This window comes from Lepus europaeus, chromosome 3 (genome assembly GCF_033115175.1).
Source record: "Lepus europaeus isolate LE1 chromosome 3, mLepTim1.pri, whole genome shotgun sequence".
NCBI lineage: Eukaryota > Metazoa > Chordata > Mammalia > Lagomorpha > Leporidae > Lepus > Lepus europaeus.
Genome location: NC_084829.1, coordinates 41,723,435 through 41,745,820, shown reverse-complemented (window position 1 = coordinate 41,745,820; position 22,386 = coordinate 41,723,435). Strand labels below are relative to the sequence as shown.

General features: G+C 61.3%; 1 protein-coding gene across 4 annotated transcripts in view; it reads right to left on the bottom strand.

The window, feature by feature from the left end:
- FOXP4 (forkhead box P4) overlaps positions 1-22,386 on the bottom strand; it is a 45,610-nt gene that overhangs the window by 5,635 nt on the left and 17,589 nt on the right. Inside the window, exons 3-13 of one of the 4 annotated variants that reach the window (XM_062186081.1) lie at positions 11,620-11,715; positions 6,269-6,391; positions 5,716-5,802; positions 4,231-4,378; positions 3,892-4,126; positions 3,546-3,650; positions 2,804-2,891; positions 1,922-2,005; positions 1,639-1,810; positions 1,477-1,553; positions 821-922 (exon numbers count right to left, since the gene is read on the bottom strand). In XM_062186081.1, coding sequence (XP_062042065.1) covers positions 821-922; positions 1,477-1,553; positions 1,639-1,810; positions 1,922-2,005; positions 2,804-2,891; positions 3,546-3,650; positions 3,892-4,126; positions 4,231-4,378; positions 5,716-5,802; positions 6,269-6,391; positions 11,620-11,715 — 1,317 coding nt within the window. Of the gene's footprint in view, positions 1-820; positions 923-1,476; positions 1,554-1,638; positions 2,006-2,803; positions 2,892-3,545; positions 3,651-3,891; positions 4,127-4,230; positions 4,379-5,715; positions 5,803-6,268; positions 6,392-11,619; positions 11,716-22,386 lie in introns of all 4 variants that reach the window. The other 3 variants (XM_062186082.1, XM_062186083.1, XM_062186080.1) reach the window with 3 other exon arrangements.

Genomic DNA, 22,386 nt, shown 5'->3' with positions numbered 1-22,386 from the left:
CATCCAGTCCTGGGAGTTGGAGGGGAGCCCGGCCCCAGAAACACTTGTTGAAATCTGATAGGATTGGAGGATGTAGCCTGTTGAATTGCAGTTTCCACACTGGCCAGTAGGGGGACTCGAGAGCCAGGGATCCAATTAAGGTATTCAGCTAGGGACCCCTTCCCCATGTCTAACCTTCCCACTGGGGCCAACACTCCCTCCTCCTTCCCCCAACCCCTTTCCCAATTTAGATGTCAGCTTCCTACCCTGCTGCACACATGCGCATCCTAACTCGGCTACACAAAGATACACAGCACAGTGTCCCAGCCCACGTCCCTGTGTCCCACTTTTCTGGGGTCCCCCTCTTGCCTGCCTCTGGTCTCCCAGGAAAGCTCTCATGGCTGAAGGTGCTGAAGTGACTAATTAGAAAGAGACAATTATCTTCCTGACACCAACTGCAGAGCCAGGGCAAACCTCCGAGTGCCTGTGTCTGGGACAGTGCGTAGTCCCTCGGTTTGTCCGCGCATCCAGGCCTGCACATCCCTACAGCCACCCTCGGCTTCAAGATACGCGGCTCTGGCCGGGCGACCTTCAAGGTCTCTATGAATGCAGCCCAGGCCTCCTACCACCCTTGGGCATTATCAGATGGAGACTTGGGGCCAGAGGGGACACTCCAGGGCAGGGTTTCAGTCCCGAAAGAGGGCAGCAGCGGGCTAGAGAGCAGGTGTCACTGAGGGCAGTTCCAGACAGTCCAGCGCCTGGCCTGCCATTTCTGCAGGGGGCAAACTGTCAGCAGCCTGGGTCTCGCGGGGCCGGGCCAGGGCGCAGGGGCACAGCTCACCTTCCAGGTGGCAGTGTTTCTGCGGAAGTAGGCAAACATCCTGGTGAACCAGTTATAGATCTCATTCAGGGTCAGCTGCCTGTCGGGGGTTTCCAGAATGGCCTGCGGACAAGAAGCAGCAAAGGGACCCTCAGTCTGGGCCTGGGGGGGGGGGTGTCTCACCTCTGTGTTCTCTCCCCCAGGACCCCTCCCTTCTGCCCGGCCCCTGGCTCGGGGTGAGCAGGAGACCCACTGCAGAAGTAAGAGGGGGGTGGGGTCCACAGTCTCTAGAGGCTGCGTGCTTAGCACAGGAGCAAAATGGAGCAAAAATGGGTCCAAGTGTCCCCCGGGGGGAGGGCTGTGGATATAAGCAGAACGCCTTGACCTTGGGCAAGGTAAGACAGGGTGTATATGTGTGTGTGTGGGGGGGGGGGTACCAGAGAGGGTATACGTGTGAACAGATGTTCACGTGTGAGTGTGCGACAGGAGGGAGGAAACCCAGGAGAGGATGTGTGAGTGTGTTGGTGCGTGCACGCAGATGTTTGAGAACCGAGGGTTCCCTCCCTCCACGGAGGGAGCATGAGTGCAAGAAGTGGGCACATGACAGACGCACGCGAGTCTGAGGAACCCCAGGCGCCCCGGCCCCAGGCCTCCTGCCCGCCCGCCCGCATGCTCACCTGGCGGATGAGGGAGGCGTAAGTGAAAGGGGGCCTGACGTCGGCGTTCTTATAGAACTCGTGGTTCTGGGCCAGCTCTGGGGGAGGAGAGGCAGGGGGTGAGGCAGCCGGCCGGAGGGGGCGCCCAGCCCGGGAACAAGCTGCCCGGCCGCCCGCCCTGACCTGAGGAGATGGGGGAGCAGAACTTGTCGCTGCTTCTCCGGCGGGCCGGGCCCCCGCCGTGCAGGGAGGCCGAGCTGAGGCCGGGGGGCCGCAGGGGGGTGACGGGGGCGGCGGCTGAGGTCGGGGGGTGCACGAGACCATCTGGGAAGGAGTCTGCTGCAGAGACGGTCACCTTGGAGAACGAGGAGGAGCCAGGGACCGGGTTCAGCTGTGAGCGAGGAGGGTGGGGGGCCCGAGGGTGCAGGGGGCTGTGGAGGGGTTCCGGGCGGGCCGAGACACTCACCGGCTGGCTGAAGGGCTTGGGCTCCGAGGGCCGCATGTGCAGGTGGGCCATCATGGCCTGCAGCCGCTCGCTCTCCTTGGCCAGCTATGGGGGCAGGGGCGAGGAAAGGTGAGCAGCAGGCAGGGGCTCCTCTTCCTCCCCCACCACCCCCATTTACCTCCATGTATCAGCATCCCAGCCTCTCAGCTCTGCCCCATGGTCCTCCTCACCCTGGAGGCCAGGAGGGGAGGCGTCCCCCTCTCTAGGACACCCGTCCCCTCCTCCTCCGCGTGTGACCTCACGGTCCTCCCTGTGGGCCCCAGGACTGAGCTCGTCCCCGCCCTCCATGTCCTCGAGGGCCTCTCTCCCCGTGGAGGGTCCGGGCTGCAGCTGAACAACAGCCCAGTGCCCAGGGCAGCGGCACTCGCGTGTGAGAGGGCCCTTGCCGACTGAAAGGCGACGCGGGAGTAGATGAATGATTCATTTACCCCCATTCATAAATTCAATGGATCTTCCACCAGTACCCTCTCAGGGCAGGCCGCTCTGCTGTGAGCACAGGCAGATGGGGAAACAGTGGCTGGCTGGCTGGCTGGCCCAAGTAGCCTCTTGAGTGCCTCGGGCTACAGCGCTGAGAGCCAGGAGCCGGACTGCCAGGGTTCCAATTCCAGCTCCGAGTGGCCACAGGCTAGTTACTTTTGCTCTGTGCCTCCATGTTCCCCATTTGCAAAATGGGAACGCCACACCCCTAGCAAGGTGAGAGGACTCCCTGAGCTAAGCGCAGACAGTGTGGAGCACAGCACAAGGCCAGGTCTGGTAGCCACACACAGCTAAGGTGGCGGCTCTGCCCAGGGGGCCCTCCCCAGAGACACCCCCTTCCCTGCCGCCGCGGCCTGCGGGCCACACCTGGATCTCCAGCTGCTGCACCACCTGCATCTGTACCCGGCACTGGGCCGTGCTCCGGTCGTCCAGGGCGTGCTCTGTGTTGAGGTGTCTTCAAGGAGGGGAGAGGCAGAGCTGTCACCACCCTCCCGTCCCATCCTCTAACCCCGCCCACAGCCTGAAAAAGCAGACAGACTGAGAGCTACAAAGAAGAGAACGAGGTGGAAAAACGGGGCAAGGCACAGCCTTCTCGTCAGCCTCCTTTGATGTCTTTGCTAAAACCCCCGCTACAGAGAGATCTAATTGCAAATGAACTAATTAAGTAAACCTCTGACGAAGCGTGAAAACAATTTGTTTGACCCTGATGCTGCAAGGGTCTGGGAGACAGCGGAGTTAATCAGTCAGCGACAGAGCCTGGCACGGCAGTGGCAGCTGGCCGCCTGCTGCCAGCCGCCTGTCCGCCTCCCGCCCGTCGGTGGCTCTCAGCCCGTCACCGGGCCGTCACTCCAGTGGCTGAGCAGGCAGGGAAGCCGGGGCGGGCGGGCGGGCAGAGACGCGGGCTCGGCTGTCCTCTCCTCCTTGCGCTCCACCCCCTGCCCTGCGTGGGGGTGGGTGAGCAGGGAGTGGGTGGGGGACAGAGAAGGAACTGGGCCCCCCGGAGGGAGGGCGGTAGGACAGCTGGTGACACAGAAGGCCCCAGAAGCGATGAGCTAGGTGGCAGGCTGCAAGAGGGGGCGGGGAACAGGCCCAGTCGGGGGACACCTACTTGATAAACTGGCCCAGGTCTTCGCACAGGGTCTCACAGCCTGGCCACTTGCACTCTCCGTGTCCGTAGAGGGGGTGGGAGCTGGGGGTCTCCTCAAGGGAGGAGCTGGGGGGAGGGGGTGGGAGGGAGATGCTGTCAAAGGCCTGAGACCCCAGCAGTCCCGCCCTCCCCCCAGAGGCATTTCTGTCCCCACCACAGGTTTGCCAGAGGCCTGGCATGGTTTTGGATGCCTTGGGAGAGGGATAAGTGTCCAGGCTCCTGAACCCCAACCCTGGGCCCCCCGCCTCGCCCAGCACGGTGCCATCCCCGGGGCAGGGCAGGGCCCTGCTCTGCCAGGCCCCTGTACCTGTCTCTCCGAGCTGCGAGCACAGTGGGCTGTCCATTGGGCAGGGTGTGGTGGGAGAGGGGGGGCGAGACCTTGGGAGGGGCGGAGAACGAGGTAGCGGTGGCGGCCGAGCCGGTGAGGTCCAGCCCCTCCTGCTTGACGCTGTCCTCGGCAGGCTGCCCGGGGGCACCCTCGCCCTTCCACAGCTGGGGCAGCTCCGTCGGGCACACGGCTGCTGCGGGAGACACAGCGGAGGCTGGCAGGGCCCCGGGGGCCACACGGCCTCCCACCTCGCCCCCCCACCCCCCGGAGCAGGGCCTGCTGGCTCTGGGCTTGCAGGGAGGGCGGCGGGCTGCTCACCTTGAGGGAGGGTCTGCAGGGGCCCGGAGGCCGGGCTGGGCTGCAGGCTGACCAGCCCCTGCCTCTGCAGGTTGAGCAGGTGTTGCTGCTGCAGCTGTTGCATTTGCAGGAGCTGCTGTTGGAAGGCCAGCTGCTTGTTCCCCAGTGCCTGGTGGGGGGCCCGAGGGGGCGCGCAGAGAGGGCCTCCGTCAGCCTCGGGCGTGCCATTGGGCCCCCACCCCGCGGCCACCGCCTCCCAGGGCCTGTCGGCTCCCGGAGCTGTGGTGGCGGCGTCTGCCGCAGCGGATTCTCTGCTCCCGGCCCAGCTTCCATAGGGCTGCATGCCGCCTCCGGTAAACACACGCACGCACACACGCACGCGCGCGCGCGCAAACACACACAGCCAGACTCAGACACGCAGCACGACGCCCCCCCCCCCCGCCTCTGCCCCCTCCCTCTGCTGCTGCTGCAGCTCCGGCACGGCAGCTGTGCGCCCCTTGGTGGGGGCGCATCACCGTGATGGATGAGCCTGTCACACTCCAGGGGCCAACCCTGCCTGGAGGGCACCCTTCCCACACGCCCGGGGTGCCCCCCTTCTGCCTCTCCGCACAGCTCTCTCCTCTCCTGCTTTTCAGAGAAGCCTGGGACCCAGGCTCAGGGCACAGTCGCAGCCCTGCTGCCCAGGTGCCCGGACTGGCTGCCTTGCTCCCCCCACCTCAGCCCCTCCCAGAGGCACTGACAAATCAGGCTGTCAAAGGCTTCCCGAAGCCCCAAGAGCCAAGCGAGTCCTGGGGTTTGGGAGGCAGGGACCTCTGCCTGCCTGCCCGCCCGCCTGGGACGGCGGAGTCAGGGTGCAGGGGCTGGTTACTCGTAAGGAGACCCCACACACAGCAGGCATGGGCACTTACAGGCAGGCCATGGCAACTACAAAACCCTCCCTGACGGGGAGGCTGGGGGTGTTGGAGAATGGCCAGACACCATCAGGGCAGCCTTCCTGGAGGAGGCAACTGGGGGCTGTGAGGCAGGGGAGGGGCCTACAGGGGGTTGTGTAGGTGGCTGCAGGAGGCCCTATGGCCCAGATGGGGCAGGGGAATTCTGCGAGCAAACCCATGGGGAAAGGGAAGAAGGGGCTGGGTGAGCCCTGTCGAGGACAGAGCTGAAGCTGGGCGGGCTGAGGTGGGGGAGGGGGTTTGCTGCGAGCCCGACAGATTCTCACGACCAAGAGCGGCTGGAGAGCAGGGTCCCCGACAAACCAACGGTGCGGAGACAGCACCGACCACGAGACAGCTAGACACGGCCGCCCCGCCAGCCACTCATGCCCACTCCACACTCACGCACGGGGACCACGAGATGGCTGGGTTGGGCTGAGGGGTGGGGGGAGCCCTGGTGGCCCTGCTGCTCCCCAGCTTTCCCTGCCCCCTCCTGTCCTCACAAGGCGAGCTGCTCCTCCGCCAGGCGGGGCTGGGAGGGTGCTCTCGGGGCTCAGGCGCCGCAAGGGCCTCTTACCTCCTTGGGTTGCTGTTTCCCAGCCTGCTGTTGGGTGAGGAGCTGTAGGTGGAGCTGCTCCTGCTGCTTCTTGTAATACTCCTGCAGCTGGGGGCGATGCAAGGTGGGGGAGGGGTTACGCCCCCACCCCCTGTCCCCTGGCTGTAACCCCAGCCCTGTCCTGTGCTGCCTGGACAAGGGGCAGGGCAGCAGAGGGATCCCGAGCGGGGCCTAGTGGGGAGGGGAGACTCAGCCTTCAGCTGGGAACCCTCCTGCCTCTTGGTGGGTCCCTCTGGATAGGTCACGGGACGGGGAACCAGTTCGCCCTTCCTTGTTGTTTAGGAGATAGCACTGGAGGGAGAAGGCAATGGGGTGGGGGGAGGCCGCTGCGGTGGGACCTCTGACCTCTCCCAGCTGCCCTGGAAGAATGTGGATCAGTCCAGCCTGAGCCGTCTCTCTGGTTTCTGCGACAACTTGGGCCCTGGGTGGTGTTGGCAGTAAACAGGACAGGAGACCCGAGGCCAGAGGCCAGGGTGGGGGGTGGGGGCGGAGCCTGCCCTGGAGTCAGACTCACCTGCTGCAGCATGAGTGCCTGCTGCTGCTGGAGCAGGGCCTGCAGCTGCGGGGGCGACAGGATCTGCTGCACCTGCTGGGGGGTGAGCATCTGCGGCGACATCATGGCCACTGACACGGGCACCTGCGGGAGTTACCCCATTAGCCTGCTCTGCTTGGCAGGGCAGTACCCGGGGACATGGCCTGGGTTCGAATCCTGCCTCTGCCCTGGCTGTGGCTCTTAAGACGAGTGACTTACCTCCGGTTCTGTTTGTCTTGTCTCTAAGGTGCAAACGACAATAGCGCCTACCCCTTACGGTTCCCAGGAGCATTAATACGTTCACACTTAGGGCAGAGACTGGCACACAGCAGGTGCTGATAAAGGTGGGGCCCAGGCCATCATCGTAGGATGCACTGCTGTGTGACACTGGTCAGGGGGACCCATGCTTTGGAGGGCTTCTTACTCAGAGTTGGGGAGGGGCACCAAGCCATCCCCAGTCTTGCTTAGTCTCTTCCGAGCCCCTAACTGGCAAGGGCACCTTGGCGCACAAGGGCAGTCTGCAGCCGTGGGAAGGAGTCCGAGTGGCCCACGTGGCCCCAGGGCTGGACGCTGGCCCTGCTACACACACCCCAGCACACCTGGCAGATGACAGTCACAGCGGTCCGGCGCTGCAGCCAGGGAGCTCTGGGTGGCAACGGGGGGGTGGGGGGGGGGGCAGTGCACGGAGCTGCAGTGATGTCCCCTGTGCGGCACTGAGAGCAGCAGGCAGGGAGTCAGGAGGGCAGGCTTCCACTCCTAGCTCTGCAATCAACCTGCTGTGTGACCTCGAGCAAGTCACCTGCCCTCTGGGGTGTCGGTGTCCTCAAACATCAAACCCAGGGCCTGACCTCTGACAAGAGGTAACTCCCTCTAGTTGGAATGTCTGCGATTCTCAAAGGCCAGCGGCTTTCTGCATTTTCCAGAATCCAAAGGCAAGAAAAGGTTCAGAGACAAGCAAAGACATTGTTCTCTTCCCGGCCCTGCCTTGCCCGAGACTCCCAGGCTCGCACAGTCAGGTTCCGGAGGCCCAGGCCACACACCGTCCTGACCCTGTGTTAGCACACCAGGTGCCACCTCTCTCTGCGAGCCCAGCAGGCACGGGGACTCTCATCTCCTTTCCTATATCCAAGCCCTGGCACCGTGCCTGACACATAGTAGGCGCTCACTGTTTGCTCCCTTGAGCTGTCACGCCCTCCCCAGCAGCTGGGAGGCCCCTTTGAGGGCCCTGGGGCAGTCAGGGAGGGTTGTCAGGCAGGGGCTTGCTCTGCATAGGGACAGGCTAGGCCCCGGGGGACCCTCCCCTCAGCCCCAGCCCCACCAGCGGGGCCCCTTCCCGTCCCTGGCAGGGCCAAGACTCAGCCACGAGGCACCCCCTTAAGCTATAGGTTTGGAAATCCCCAGGCAGAGGAGCAAGCAAGATGAACTGAATCCAGGGACCCCGGAAGTCCCACGGGTACCCCTTCTCCTCACCCACTCCTGGGCTTTACCTCCAGCCCAGCTCTGTGGGAGGGAGACCACCGAGCTTCCTAGACCTGGCCGTACCATGGGACATACCCGGGGACCTCGAGGCCCCTGGGGACCTGCCTTGTTAGCTTTTAGGAGCTTCCCTCCCCTGTCTCAGCCCCCTTTCTGCCAAGGAGGAGATCAGAGAGGTCTGGCGGCTTGCACAGCCACAGGGGACTGAAGCACCTCCACGCACCTGCCGCACCCCGAGCACGGCTTGGCGAGGGCCAGGGCCAGCACGTGGAAGGGGGCAGAGAGGGTGGACGTCGCTGGGCACCCTCTTCACAGCTGCATTGCAGAAGGAGCCTCTGGAGCACTAGGCTGCTGGCATCAGCGCCCTCAGTCTCCGGGGGCCCGGGCTTGGAGGCAGGCAGCAGCACAGCCCCACCCCCTCACAGAGCCAGCCCCTGCAGGGCAGCGGAGGCGGCCCAAATCTAGAGACTTGGATAGCAGCCGCTAGGCAGGGAGCATCCTTGCTTTCTTCCTCCCAGGGGCCCCACAGGGTCCTGGCTGAGTCAGTGACCCAGGCTCTCGAACCTGAGATTTACCATTCTTTGAAATCATCAAGCCTCGCTTTCCTTGTCGGCTGACTGGGGCGGGAGCACCTGCTCTCCTTGCGCCACACAGCCGCACGGGAGGCGGTGCCCACAACCTGTCACAGCAGGTGCCTGGCAAAGCCTGTTCTGTGTACTGTGACTGCATCCTCACAGCGATCCTGTTAGGGGGAGGGAGGGAAAGCATCATCACCCATTTTACAGATGAGAAAGTGGAGGCCTGGGGTGCATCAAGAACCTGCACTGTCCTGGAGCCACCCCTCTGATCACAGCCCACAGTGAGAGACCGGGGCGGACACTCGGATCTTCCCAGGCACCAGGACTGAGTCGCCCAGGATGGCACACAGGAAGCATGTGGCATTTCCTTCCTCTGAGCCGGGGAATGGAACAGATGACCTCGGAAGGCCCCCCCGGCCCCTGCCGTCCCTGCCCATGGGCGAGCAGCCAGCTGTGGACATCTGGATGCACTGCTTCGTGTGCGCTTGTCCCAAGGTGGCGCAGTGGGGCCAGGCAGGCATGGGGGTCCTGGGAACCAGGCTGAACTCCCCCAGTGTCCCCACTGACGCCTCAGCAGACTGGACGTATCAAGATGGACACCCAGCAGCCAGTAAGCTCGGTGAGCCTCACGTTACCTTCTGAGGAGCAGCCAGGGCAGCGAGATGCCGCCTAACGCACTGGCTGAATGCTGGCAGCTGCCTCCAGCGCCCCGGGGACCCTGCTCAGGCCCCTGAGGCCTCCGCCCACCTTGAGTGCAGTGTGCTGGGTCACAGGCCCGAGCAACAGATGCAGACACACACCCCGCATGGAAGAAGCTTGTTTGGGGCTGAGGTTGGGCAGGATGCAACTTGGTGCTATAGACGAGGCCCCAAACTCAACCTCCCAGGTATGGAATCTGGGGTCCTTGAGTGAGTGGGGAGCAATGTGGACAGATTAGGCTAGAGCTCAGCTTGGGTTCAAGTCCCTTGCAAATGACCAGAAGGAAATCCTCAGGTTAATTCTGGGCTGGAGCTTCAGCCAAGAAAGATTGGTGGTGAGACATCAAGAAGAACTTCCAGAAATGCCAAACGGGAGGCAGAGCCACAGAGCCCAACTCTCACCATCCCCCAGCCCACATCCACCTCCGGGCTCCTCTTGCTGCCTTCTGTGATACACCGCTCCCTGCCTGGGGCCCAGGCCAAGCCATGTCCAGGCAGTGCTGTCGGGCTGGAGCCAGAGACCCAACGGCGTTTTGGAGGTTGGCTCTAGGAGTCGGGTGTTGGAAGTAAGTGGGCAGGCAGTCCTTCTGGGGAACAGAGCAGGGTCCTGTGGGACCACTGGGGGGCGTGGCTGCCACCGACCCCCTCCTTTACCCACTTCACTCAGGTTCCAAATCGATAGCACGCACCTGTCCCCTAGGGAGTTGGACTCCAGCCTCGTTCTCCTGTGCTCCAGCAGCCTAGAGCGCACCCATGGGACTGTGAGCTCAGAGGTGGGGATGGGAGGCCAGGAAGGACCCAGGGTAGGATGAGAGGGGTGGGCCGCCAGGCACCTGGGCTCTAGAGGAAGCTCAGACATGGCTCCAAGAAACCCCTCTCCCTGAGCCCCAGAGAACCACCCAGGCAGGGCTTCCAAACTTGGAGGCTTCTGATCGTGGGATCCAGGGCACAAAGCACAAAGCCTCGGCAAATGGGAGGTTAAAGGGGTGAGCTCTGGAGCCAGCTGTCTAGGTTCACGTCCAGGCACTGCCCCTTATCTGACTATGGGCAAGTTACAATCTCTCCGGGCCTCAGTTTTCTCATCTGCAATGTGGGGCTGATCCTGACCCCCACCCCGGGGGTCTGCCTCCGGGCGAGTGCTCTGGAAATGTCCGTGGTTGGCTTCAGGGCAGGCTCTGCAGCATTTGTGAAACGAAGGAGTGGGTTATTGGGAGAAGAAAAGTCTCATCTGTCTTTCCGACCCCTTGCGTTTTGGAGGGGGCCTCCTGGGTTTGAGCCCACAGCTTCCTGCCTTCTCCCCGCTGTTTCAGCCCAGCTAGGAAGTCCTCCTTGGTGCCTGGCCGCAGCTCTTCCAGCTACTGCCGAGCCCTGACTTGGGGGGACACTGCTGCTCCCCACCTTTGCCTCTGTGTTCTCAGAGGGAGCACTAAGCCTGAGCCAGGAAGGGGAGGGCTCGGCAGGGGCCCGAGGGAAGAGGGAGCAGAGCTGGGGGTCCCAGGCCCCGCCCCACAGGGGTGTGAGAGCCTTCTCTCCCTCCCTTTATCAGCCCTGTCCTCCCCACCACACCTCTGCCCAGGGCCTCTCCTCTCGGGATGGACTCTGTGGGCTGGAGAGTTTTAGCAGAGCCCTACTGCGAGTGCACATCTGTCCTGCACATCTGCCGGGCCTTGGGCACTTTCCAAACGTAAGCTCATTTTCTATAAAACCCTGAGACTTCATCAGATCCCCCGGGCCCAAGCCTGGGCCCCAGTCTTCCTCTGCGCACCCTGCACCCCTCCCCACTTCCCAGATTCCCCCCAGTGCTAAGGGGCACGCTCACCCTTCCTGCCTTAGATAAACTTCCTTTCAAAGCTCGCTAATCCTCTCCCCAGTTCCAAGCCCCCCCCAACCCCCGTAACTGCTGTGGGAGGGGAGGGGGCTAGCATGCCAGGTTGGGCGGGGGAGGGGAGTGGGCTGCCCGAGTGGTGACCCATCCCGGACTCAGACAGCAATTCTCCAAGTTCTTTGTGACACAAAAGGTAAACAGAAGGCCTGGCTTCCCCTCACCCCCTCCCAGGTCTCCCCTCCCCCCAACCAGCCAGATGGGCCAGCAAGCTGGGGGGAAGGGAGAGGGGGGAAAAGGGCAGATTGTGTAAAGGAAAACAAAAGAGATGGAGAGACTTGCAGAGACAGGAAATGCAGAGACTGGGGGACCAGAGGGGGAGGGGGCTGGGAACTGAGAGGGACAGACAGAGTGACCCATGGGACAGGACGGCAGAGAGGCAGAAACACGAGAAGTGACGGGAGAGACCCTGTAGGGAGGAGACAGCAGAGCTGCAGCCACAGACAAAGCAGCAAGGCCGGACCAGGGCCGGACCAGGGCGGGGCTGATCAGGGGGGGCCAGGAGAGAAAGTGCGAGTTTCTCGGCCCCGCCCCGGAGAGGCTATTTCCCTCTGGAAAGTGGCCCACTTGCTGGCCTTGGTGGCTGGCAAGAGTTCTCCAGTGGGCCCTTGCCTCCCTGGCCCCATGCCACGCCCACCCTCCAGACCCGGCCCTGCCCCGAGCGAGCGAGGCGGGGGCCCTCCTCCTCCTCCTCCTCACCTGCATGGCAGAGGCGGACTGCTTGCTGTCATTGTTGCCCGGGGAGCTCAGGCCCGAGGCCTGCTGCAGCAGGAACTGCCGGGCCACCTGGAGAGCCTGCAAGACAGGGGCTCCGTCAGTCTGCTGAGCCAGGGGAAGCCAGCGGGTCGGCAGGGTGCAGGGAAGGGCAAACTGTCAAGGTTCAGGCAGCAGAAGCTACAGGGACGCCCCCAAGAAGGCTCTGCGAGGACTCAGTGTGGACAGCGAATGGAAGGGCCGGAGGTAAAAAGGGACTCCAGGGGCAAGGACAGGGCGGGTGCCGGGTACTAGTAGCAGGTGCCATTGTTGAGCATCTCTTCTGCTCCAGGCACTTGACTGGCAAGATCACATTTCCTCCTCCGAGGTCCGGACCTGAGGAACCCGTCTCAGAAGGCTGTAACTTGCCCCAAGGTCGCACAGCTGGGAGCTTTCCAAATCCGTGGAGCCTGGCTCCCAGGGCACCTGCCCACCGGAAGTGGTTGGTCTGGGGACTAAGGGAGCAGCAGTCTGTGTGGGGTCAGAGCACACAGCTGGGGGGGACGAGGGCAGAGCCTAGAAGTGAGGTGGTGCAGGGGCCCAGCACTGGTGTGGCTTTCTGAGCTGAAGGCATATGGTGCAAGGCCTTGTGGCACTAGGGCAACTAGATCATGTCCCACAGTGGGCGTGTGAGCTACTAGTAGACATATGAACCTAGGTGATCGGGGCTCGGGGGCCCATGGAGACCTGGACTGGACCCTGAGCTCCAGGAGCCCCAGGGGTGGGCAGAACACGGAGTCTGAAGAGCTCTGGGGGCAGGGGGCAGGGAGTTGGGGCTGTGATGGAGGGGTCTGGGAGGCCAGCTAAGCCCCCATCCCATCACTTGGGGGTCAGAGGTGGGGGGTGGAGGGACCTGACCTCCATCCACATTCCAGGAACATAGAACCTGTCTGCCCTGAGGTCCTACACAGACTGCTTGGGAGCCAGGGCAGCGTCTGAATCCCAGCTCTGCCCTGCCGTTTGCCAGCCATGACCTTGGGCAAGTCATTCCCTGGCTTATCTACAGAACTCGGACCCCACCCATCTCCAAATTACTCGAGGGATTAAAGGGCCCGTGCTTGGCATCTAGTCGGCGTTCGGGGAGTGTTCCCTCCCTTCCCTTCTCATTAATCTCCCAACGGCTTTCCACTTCACCGCCTCCAGCCTCTCCCCAGCACAGCCTGGATGGAGGACAGGTGCCCACGAGGGGTGCCCGCTCACACCTGTCTGCACACACGCCTGGCGTCCTCACACGCACCTTCGGGGCAGAACCTTTCACGGCGGGATCTGGATGTGTCGGACGCTCTTGCCACTCGGCAAACACTCGCGGAGCGCCGGCTGTGTACTGAGCACACACACACGCACGCACCCCCGCGGCCCTCTCATCATCGAAGGGAACGGAGAGCCTCCCCGGAGGCCCAGGCCTAGTTTGCCTTAGGCTGGTGTCTAAACACACACCCGGGTATCTATGGGAACGTGGCCCCCAAGCCAACCTGAACTTCACAACGGTGTGCTCCTCCCCCACCCCTTCCCCTTGACTTCACCCCTAGAAAAGCATCCTGGGCTTCCAGGGGGAGGCAAGACCCCCTTCAGAAAGCCCAAACCTGGCCTTTCTGAGCTCCAGGCTGTGTGAGGGTGGGCAGACAGGGAGGCGGCAAGCCGGTGTCAGGAAGGACTCTGCTTCTTCTGCCTTCCCCAGGTGTAATGACAAGTGCTCTCTGTCCCTCAAAGATGGAGAAAGGCTGTGTGGGGGCTGGGGGTGCAGTGGACGGAGGCATGGGGAAAAGATGGCTGGGAACAGCTGACAGCCCAGGCAGCCTAGGGGACACTGGTGAGGGTGGGGCAATGGAGGCCGGGATCCCAGGGCTGGGGGAGTGGCCAGGGAAACTGAATTCACTCCTCTCCTGGCTGTCTCTTACTCTGGTCCCTAGAGCACGGAATATTCCAAGACATACAGAAAATGACAACAGGGCCTCACAGTTGCATCCTGTGACATCCTGTGACAGCCTCCCACTCCCCAGTCTACTCCTGCCCCCTTGCTCGGAGCACTCCCTTTGGGCCAGAGGAGAGAGCCAGGTAAGGCGCTGGGCCTGGCCCAGGCTGTCCTTCCCTGCCTTCCCACCATTCCCTGCACGCCCTCCCTCCTTCATTCACGTTGACCAAGGGGCTGCCGTGCATCCGAACTGCACTTGGTGTGGGGGAACAGGCTCGCGTGTGGAGCCGACCATGGCACACAGAGGCCGAGACGGAGGTGCAGGGGAGGTGAGCATCAATGGCTCCTTCTCTGAGCTCTGCTGCAGGGCGGGCTGGGGAGGGCCTTCTCAGAGGCCGTGGCAGCTCTGGACTCCCAGAGGGTGAGTTCACCAGGTACACAGGGAGGCCGCAGGGCGTTGCCACTGTGCAGGTCCAAGATGGCCCAGGGCAGAACACTGAATCCTGTGCAGGGTGACAGCAGGAGAGGCCCCAGGGGACAGGGATCTGAACTCCAAGCACACTTCTCTTTTGCTCACTCCCCTTTCGTGTTCACCTGGATGACACGGGGCGCCCACAACACAAAGTCATTTCATGTAGTTCACTTTCAACCCGGCCCTGATTCACCATAGGGCCCAGTGGCACCAAAAAGACCACCAGGGGTGGGGTTCGGGGCAGATCCTGAATCCAAGCTCCCCTTCCCAGATGGCCTGGTCATGCTCCCACTACTCTCTACTCCCCACCCCTGCCCTCATCCTCCACACACGCAGCCCCCCAGCAGCGGACAGGGCCCTCCTCCAGAGTGGTCACCCAGGGGACCACATAGGTCACATCCTCACAGCGATGCTGTCAGGGGGCTCTTAGGAAGCTGACCACTTGCAGCTCCCTTGAAAATGCAGACACTGTCAAGGTGGCTGCGGGCACTGTGCTCCAAGCACCCCACACGGCACGTATGCAATAGCAGGGACTTCAGAGTTTGCGGGAAAAAAATGGAGTGAAAAGATGAACTTGCTTTTATGTAAACATCCCGAAATCCATTCAAATGAGGAGCCTTCAAACAGTTCATGGAGAATACATGTTATGGAAAGACTACACATGGACTTCAACATTTATACAAAAATAAACTTATATCTAATTCCACTGTTGCAGGAACTTTTTGAAGCACCCTTATTCTACTCATTAAATTCATTTTAGTCTAGGCTGAAAATAGGAGGCAGGCACTGAATCTAAGAGCTGACACCTGGGGGCTGCTGCTTGTGACACAGGCATCTGGTATCCGAAGGCTGCCTGGAGACACAGCTGCTCCACTTCTGATCCAGCTCCCTGCTAATGGGCCCGGGAAGGCAGCAGAGAACGGCCCGAGTGCTTGGGCTCCTGCCACCCACACGGGAGACCCAGATGGAACTCCAGGCTCCTGGCTTTAGCTTCAGACAGCTGTTGCAGCCATCTGGGGAGTGAACCAACAGATGGAATATTACTCTGTCTCTCCCAATCTTTGTTTCTCTGCCTTTCAAATAAATAATAAAAAAAAAAAATAGAGCTTACAATTGTATAGACCCTTGCAGTTTTCAAAGCAGTCCTGCACTGCTGGAAGCCTCACAATGTTGAACGAAACAGAGCAGCTACCGCGGTCTCCCCCTTGCAGACAAGGAAACTGAAGCCCAAGGCCCCACAGCCGGCAAGAGAGAGGAGTCCAGACACCTCGCTGCCCGGCCGCCACCCCGGAGAGGGCGCCATGTCAATGTGTGCAGCCGGCGCGGCCTTGGACTCTGCATTTCCCAGATTTGTGTGCTTTAAGTTCTGTGGTTGGGAAGGGGAGGCAAAGGTATGGGGAGGACAATAAAGGGGTCCCCAGGGAAAGGCGGGGACCAGAGAAACCCCAGCGGCAGTCTGGGCGGGCATGGTATTTAGATCCCACGCCTGGGTAAGCCATCCTGCAAAGCCTGGCGGGGGATGGGGAAGGTGGGGAGGAGGCTGAGGACAAGGCAGAGAATGGAGCCATGGAGCCTCTTCAGGTCTCACTTCCTTCCCATCTACCCAGCCCTGTGGTCCAGGCTCAAGGTCTCGCTTCCTCCAGGGAGGCGGTGTTGCCCCGTCAGTGCAGGGGCCCTGGCCAGAGATCTGGATGCAGGTCCTAGCTGCAACACACACGCGTGACCGTGGAGAAGTCACTTTCCTTCGGTGAGCCTCTGATTCTTCTCCTGCAAGATCCGGACTAACTCCACACTTCTCAGAGGCGCTGTGCAGAGCGCCCTGCTGGACAGTGCACACGGAGGCCCCAGCAGAGCGTTCAGCACCCAGGAAGTCCTGGACGAACACTAAGCACCATCATTACTAAGCCTTCACCAGGCAAGCTCCTGGTCGTCTGCCCAGTGCCACCCAGAAGGCCTTGCTCACAAACCCTCTTCCACACCACACCTCCCTCATTCCCCTTCAGGCCTGCTAATGAAGCTGAACAGCCCCTCCCCCCCTCCCCATTCAGAAGTCATTAGCAGGATCTCCACAATTAGGCACCAATGGTTTATAACAGATGGCGTCCGGGGAGGGTAGCTGGGGAGGAGGGGAATGAAGCCGTAGTTCTGAGGGCAACAGGGAGGGGCTAAGAAAAGAGACAAAGCTTAGGGCAGTGGGGCCCCTCACCTCCGGGACCACACTCCCCTGAGAATTTGGGGGTTGGGGGTGTCACCCTAGGAAATGCAGGTGCAGGGCTCCTCAGCAGTTCCTTCACCTGCAGGTGTGTCCTTATTCCTGTGTTGTGGGGGCAGGGGGTGTAGCACAGGGAGACAGCTGTCAGTGCAGTCACAGACCCATGGCCCTGTTTGGTGTTTGTTCAGACTGCTGGCAGTGACCCCATGGAGGGGGTGTGTCTCGACCTCAGTTTGGTGGGTCCAAAGTCAGGAACTGCACACCCACGTGCACACTGCTCCAGCTCACTTTACAGATGAGCGTGGGGGCTTCCAGGGCAGCGACTTGTCCCCAGAGACACAGCAGCAGCGGCGATGGCTGCGGAGCCTGGACGGTGCCCTGCGCTGGGAGAAACAGCGAGGGCTACCCAGGCAGCATGGAGGAAGCACTGACAGACTGGCGCTGGGACTGCGGCGAGAGCCGGTCGGCAGAAACGCCACCCAGAGCTCTTCCAGCCGCCTCTGGGGAGTTCTGGCGAAGAACTTGCCTTCGTAACTGATTCGCAGTGTGGGTCAGCCAGATTTAGGGGAAGACAGGCCTAGAAGAGTGTTGCGGGGGGCTAGCCTGCCTTACCCTTTCCCAAACCTGAAAAACATGCTCAGAGCCCCACACCTGTACCCCCGAAGTGACTCAGCCATCACTGGCCAGTAGTAGCACAGAGCTATGAGGTCCCGGGGAACATGTGCGTGGCACTGAGGAGGTGGCCTTCGCAGGCCACAGGCTGACCAGCCAAGACAGGCAGTGAGCGGAGACGGGCGACACTGCACCCTGACACAGCGTGCAGGCCAGGGAGGGCAGCCTGCTGCCCACCCGCACCCACCATGTGGCCGGCCAGGGGAGGCCTCTCTCGGGAAACACTAAACATCAGAAAGCAGCGACTTTTCCTTCAAGGTGGAGGAAACAGCTGGCGCACTACAGGTGGGAAGACCTTGGTGTATTATTAACCGCTAAGACCAGGGTGGCCCAGCAGAGTGGCCTGAGACAGAGGCCCAGAGGGGTGCAGGGCCGGAGCACACAGGCACAATGATTTTTTTAAATTTCATTCTATACTTGGGGAAGAATCATTGGAAGCTTTTGAGCAGAAAATGACATAATCTTTGAGTGTAGACAACTCACTGCTAATAAACAGTAGGTGCCTAATAAGTACTCCTTGGTTTCAATTACATAGAAAGCAACTCTTCAGGGACCAGAGGGTGGAAGGTGGAAGGTGGAAGGCAGGGGGCAGGGGGCAGAGGTCAGCGGCCCTGACCACTGAAGGAACCGACCTGGGGAGACCCAAGTTCTCGACCAGCCAGGCTTTGTCCTCCAGCAAAGAGAAATAAAAATGAAATGACACAGGGAAGGGGGATAAGGAGGGGGAGAGGAGACCATAAAACCCCCGAAGTGATTCCACACTTTTTTCCCTTGGAGGAAAAAAAAAAAAAAAAGCTTTTTGGAAAAGGCTGTAAATTTTTTTTACACCAACCTCGTAAAAATGACATCGGCACATTCTCAAATTAGAACCATTAAAATGAAAACCAGCAACGCAGAGACACAGGCAGGCCCACGTGGGTGGGAGACACATCCCGGGCGCATGGTCCCGGTTTCTGGGCACTTCCCTGCCAAGTGCCTGCACTCCCGCTCTGCCAGGGAGATGAGCTCCATGATCCAGGGGGGACCGCCATCCTCCAGGGCTTCCTGCACTCCCCACACCTGACCCATGCCGGCTTCCCACAGGGCCCGGCCCGGCCAGCTTCTCCAGGGTGCCCAGAAGGGACAGTGTCTGGCCTCGGGCAGGGAGCTGGGGTCACCCAGGTGGCGGTGGAGGGGCAGAGGTGGGCGGGTCTCAGGGAGGGCTCTCCTCACTCCCGGAGTCTGGAGATGGCTCCCAGACACACAGCCCGCCCACATCTGTGGCCTTCTGGGGAGGTGGGTCTACTTCCAGAGTCTGGGTGCTGAACCACTCTGCAGGGACAGTAGATCTGGGCCACAGAGGGGCCTCAGTCCCTTCCTCTCTCAGAATAAAGGTGCTGGCTCCCCCAGGAGGAAAACCAGGCACCCCCTGAGGCTGCCAGGCAGAGCCCTGCCCACACCAGTCCTCACGCTGAGTCCGTCGTCCCTGGAAGAGGAGAGCGCCGCTGACTTGGCCCCCAAAGTCTCCTCAGTAGGAAAAGAATTCTGTGGTACCAAGGGAGTGAGGGAGGAGAGAGGACGGAAGCCAGGAAGCTCCCTGGCCCACAGGAGGGGCCTGGAGACCCTTCCCAGGTCCTGGGCCCCGTCCTCCCCCTCCCCAGAAAAATTCCCGAAACAGAAACAGGGTGGCCTTTGGGGATGCCAAGGGAGCTGGCCAAGGGCCTGGCCCCGGACACATTATCCTGCAGCTCCACCCCCTCACCTGCTCCCTCCCTACTCAGGCTGAGTTGGTGTGAGCTGGTGTGAAGGCGCCACACCTCCTGGGGGTGGGGGGAGGTCAGGCCCCCAGCATCTCCTGGGCTGGAGCTGCTTCCCCAGAGGGAAGAGAATCCAGGAGCAGGGCCCAGAGGCAGTGTCTGGGGTATGAGGCTGAGAGCCCCAGAGAAGTGTGAGGCAGGGGCAGGACCCTCCTCCTCCCATGAGTCCCACCCCCCCCTAAGTAGCCTGGCTAGAGGGGGTAGGAGAAGAAAAGTCTCTTGCATTCTTCTGTTCCCCTCCTCCACTTCCCTGACCCCGTCCATCTCTTTGGGGGTGGGGGGAGTTAAAAGCCCATTAATGTGCAGAGCCCCCCAACCCTTTTGAATCTCCTCACAGGATGTGAACAGGGTGGGATTTGGCCCGGTTGCCACAGCAACTGCACTGGGAGTTCCCAGACGCTAGGCAACCCTCCGCTGACCCTCGCTGACCTGTCACCCCTGCAACCCGCGGACAATGGCAGTGCGCACTCAGGAGGCCCCGGACGCCTTTCAGGGCTGCCGCCGCCACGGCTCTGCCCACCCCACCCCACCGGCTCAGCCCTCCTGGCCCCAAGGCCAGCGCTCCCCCAGCTGGCCAGCGGGCCTGAGTGCCCAGACCAGACCTGAGACCCCCGCCCAGGCCCCCCGCCCTCCCCAAATCCCACTCGCCCTTTCCCCAGCCCTCACAGCTCCCCATCAGAGTACTTGTGGAGGGGATTGGGGAAACTGCCCCACAGGGGAAACATGTCTCAGACAGGTGAAATCTGAGTAAAGTAAAACACAGCTTTCCAAGACCACCGCCGTGGAAGAGGGTGCCGATGTGGGAGAGGGGCACGAGCTGGAGCCACCTGCCTCTGCAAAGGAGGGGACCCACGGTGCATGTCTGTCTGGGGTGTCCTCTAATGGCAGCCGTGGGTCACCAGCTCCAGCGGGCCAGCGGGCCTGAAGCGGGTCCAGGGGACAGACTCCTCCAGGCCTCTGCAGGTCCCGTGCCGCCTTCTCAGGGCAGGTTCTCCGTCGGGGGCTGGGGGAGAAAGGGCCAGGGGCAGAGCAGACGCCCAACCAATAAGGGGCTGGAAGCTGGGGTCTTGAACGCTGCAGTGGGGGCAGCCAGCCGGGGACCCTGGCTGGAGCGGGCCTGGCAGCCCAGCCAGGTCACCCCTCGGCCTGTGTTTAAACAAGCTCCCAGGCGGCTGGTTGCATGGAAACCAGCTCTGGTTCCACAGTGACGTGGAGCCCTCCTCGGCGCTGTTTGTTTGGGCCTAGCGTCCTCTCACTGGCCTGCTTGCTGTCTATCTCATTACACCAAAGGCCAGCTCTGCATTGCCCAGAGCGCAGGGACAGGGATCAACAAAGGGACAGGGGCTGGGGACCCAAGGAGGGCACAGAGTGGAGGATGGGACCAGTGTGCAGCGGGCAGCCCCACTCCCCAGCCTTGTCTCCAGAGTTCACAGTGGGCGCCAGAGCTGGGCTGGGGGGGCGGGGCTGCTCTTTGTGTACAGCCTGCTGAGGTTGGAAATGCATGCTCTCGTTCACTCACCAACAGACATTTACTTAGCACCTACTGTGTTCCAGGCTTTGCCCATAGGTGGCTGGGCTGAGCCCTAAACCAGGAACTGGGCCACAGGTTCAGCTGCAGCCTTTGTGTCAGTTGCACAGCCAGTGCCTCCCTCTGGCAGCCTCATCTGTGAAATGGGTATAATGACACGGACTTCCCAGGGATGGTGCTGGGATTTTGAGACACAAAGCCCCAGATGCGAGGCATCTGCTTGTCCTCCAAGGACTTCCTGGCTGGACTTTTGAGAGCGAGGAGGAAACCCAGGGGGCCAGACTCTGCTTCCCACGGCTGTTTACCGCACAAGCAGGAACATTTGCCGCCGGGGTGCCAGGAGGTGCCACCCAGAAGTCTACTTCTGACATCAGGAGTGGTGAACGGCCCCCAGACGGTTCCATCTTCATTGAGAATCTTGTCGTTTTAATTTTGCAGGGATCTTTTTTGCAGTTTGGAGCCAACAAAACCTTTTTTTAAGTCTCAAATATTTTCCTTGGCCCCGGGCAATATGCCCACAGTGAGCCCAAATGGATAAAACAGCCCTCTGCCTGCCTCCAAATCCCCACCCCAGTTTATTTGTGAAACAGATATAGGATTTTCCAGGGCTTTGGGATAGTCCCCAAAACAAACAGGAATAACTGGAACGTGGCCTACAGATGGTGCGACACGGCTCATGTGCAGAGCAGACCCAAGAAACCTGATCGGTACAGACAGTCCTGTCTCTCCCCACCCCAAGAGCGCCCCACTTATCCTGAGATCTGTGTTCACTCGTCCCTTAAGTCATTTTCTAAAAGAAACCCTGCAGTTTGGGTATCTCCCCCAACCTCCCATCCTATTCAAAATTCTTCATAGCTCTGTGTACACGCATACAGGCAGGGAGGAGCTGGCCTTGGGGGCTCCTGGTGGGGTGTGCTTTGTTGTTAGTTCGATAAAGGGTAGGATTTTGCCCTTTGGCCTTCTGTCCCCAACAGACAGCACAGACTCTATGGGACTCCTCCCCAGGGAATGTGCTTAGGAAGGCTTGGGAGTCGCCAGCAAGCTCCGAGGACCACCTCCCTGGGGACAGAAGACAGGCCGCCCCTGACCCAGCCTCCACTATTGGCAAGAGGAAGTGATTTTGAGAGTTCTCAATTCTGTCCCCCAACCCACCGCCCCACCCACCCACCCCCACACACGCACAAGTCAATGTGTGGAGGGTTTCACTCCCAAAGCGCACCTGAACCTGACAAACCTGGATTTTAGGAGGCAGCTTGAGGAGGCTCAAGATGCGGCCGAGCTCACACTGCTGGGAAGGGGCTGCCTGGGGCTTTCCCCTGGTTTCCTACAGTTGGCTGACCAGCTCAGTGCAGGGTCTGATGGTGCCGCTTCCAGAAAGTTCAGTGGGCTCAAGGCAAAGGGCCCTTTAGTGGTTACGGAGTTGGGCGGGCTGGCACCACAGGCACCTGCCTCTGTGCACACCTGCGGCCGGGGTGTGGGCACTGGGAGGGGGGCTGCAGGCAGGATCCTGCTTTTCCATCCCCAGCAGAGCCCCTCGTGGCGGGTGCACCCAGTGTCAAGGGATTGGAGGGGCAGAGTCAAAGGAGAGAAGGGGAATCCCAAGGCCGGGGCTGGCTGGGCCGGTTCTCCTCAACTCGTCAAGCACGATTCTCCCCTCTGCCCCTGGGCTGGAGCCAGGACCTGGGGCCCCTGCTCTGTCATCATCGAACCAAACTCCCCACGCCAGTGCTTCTCAGAACTCACAGGGGCTGGTCTTGAACTCCAGAACTCGACGCTTCAGGGATGAAGCAGCTGGAAGAGGGCGGGCAGACACAGACGGGGGTTCCTAAGCTGAACCTTAAAAATGGAGGCCGGCCTCTGTGTCCCTTTTCCCAGCTGCTCTGGCCCCTGGTGCCTGGAAGTTTAATCTCTTCGCAGCTTGGATGGGGGTGCCGGGCAGCCTTGGAGGTGGCAAGTGCTTTACAACACAAATAAGGTACTCATGTGTACACAGCACCCCCGCCCCCATCACTTTATCCTAGCCAGTTTCCTAGCCAGTGTGCAGTGGAGAGAGAGGGGCACCCACCCACCCGACACATGAGTGCTCTAGCCTGATGGCCAGTGGCATGCTGGGACTGTTCG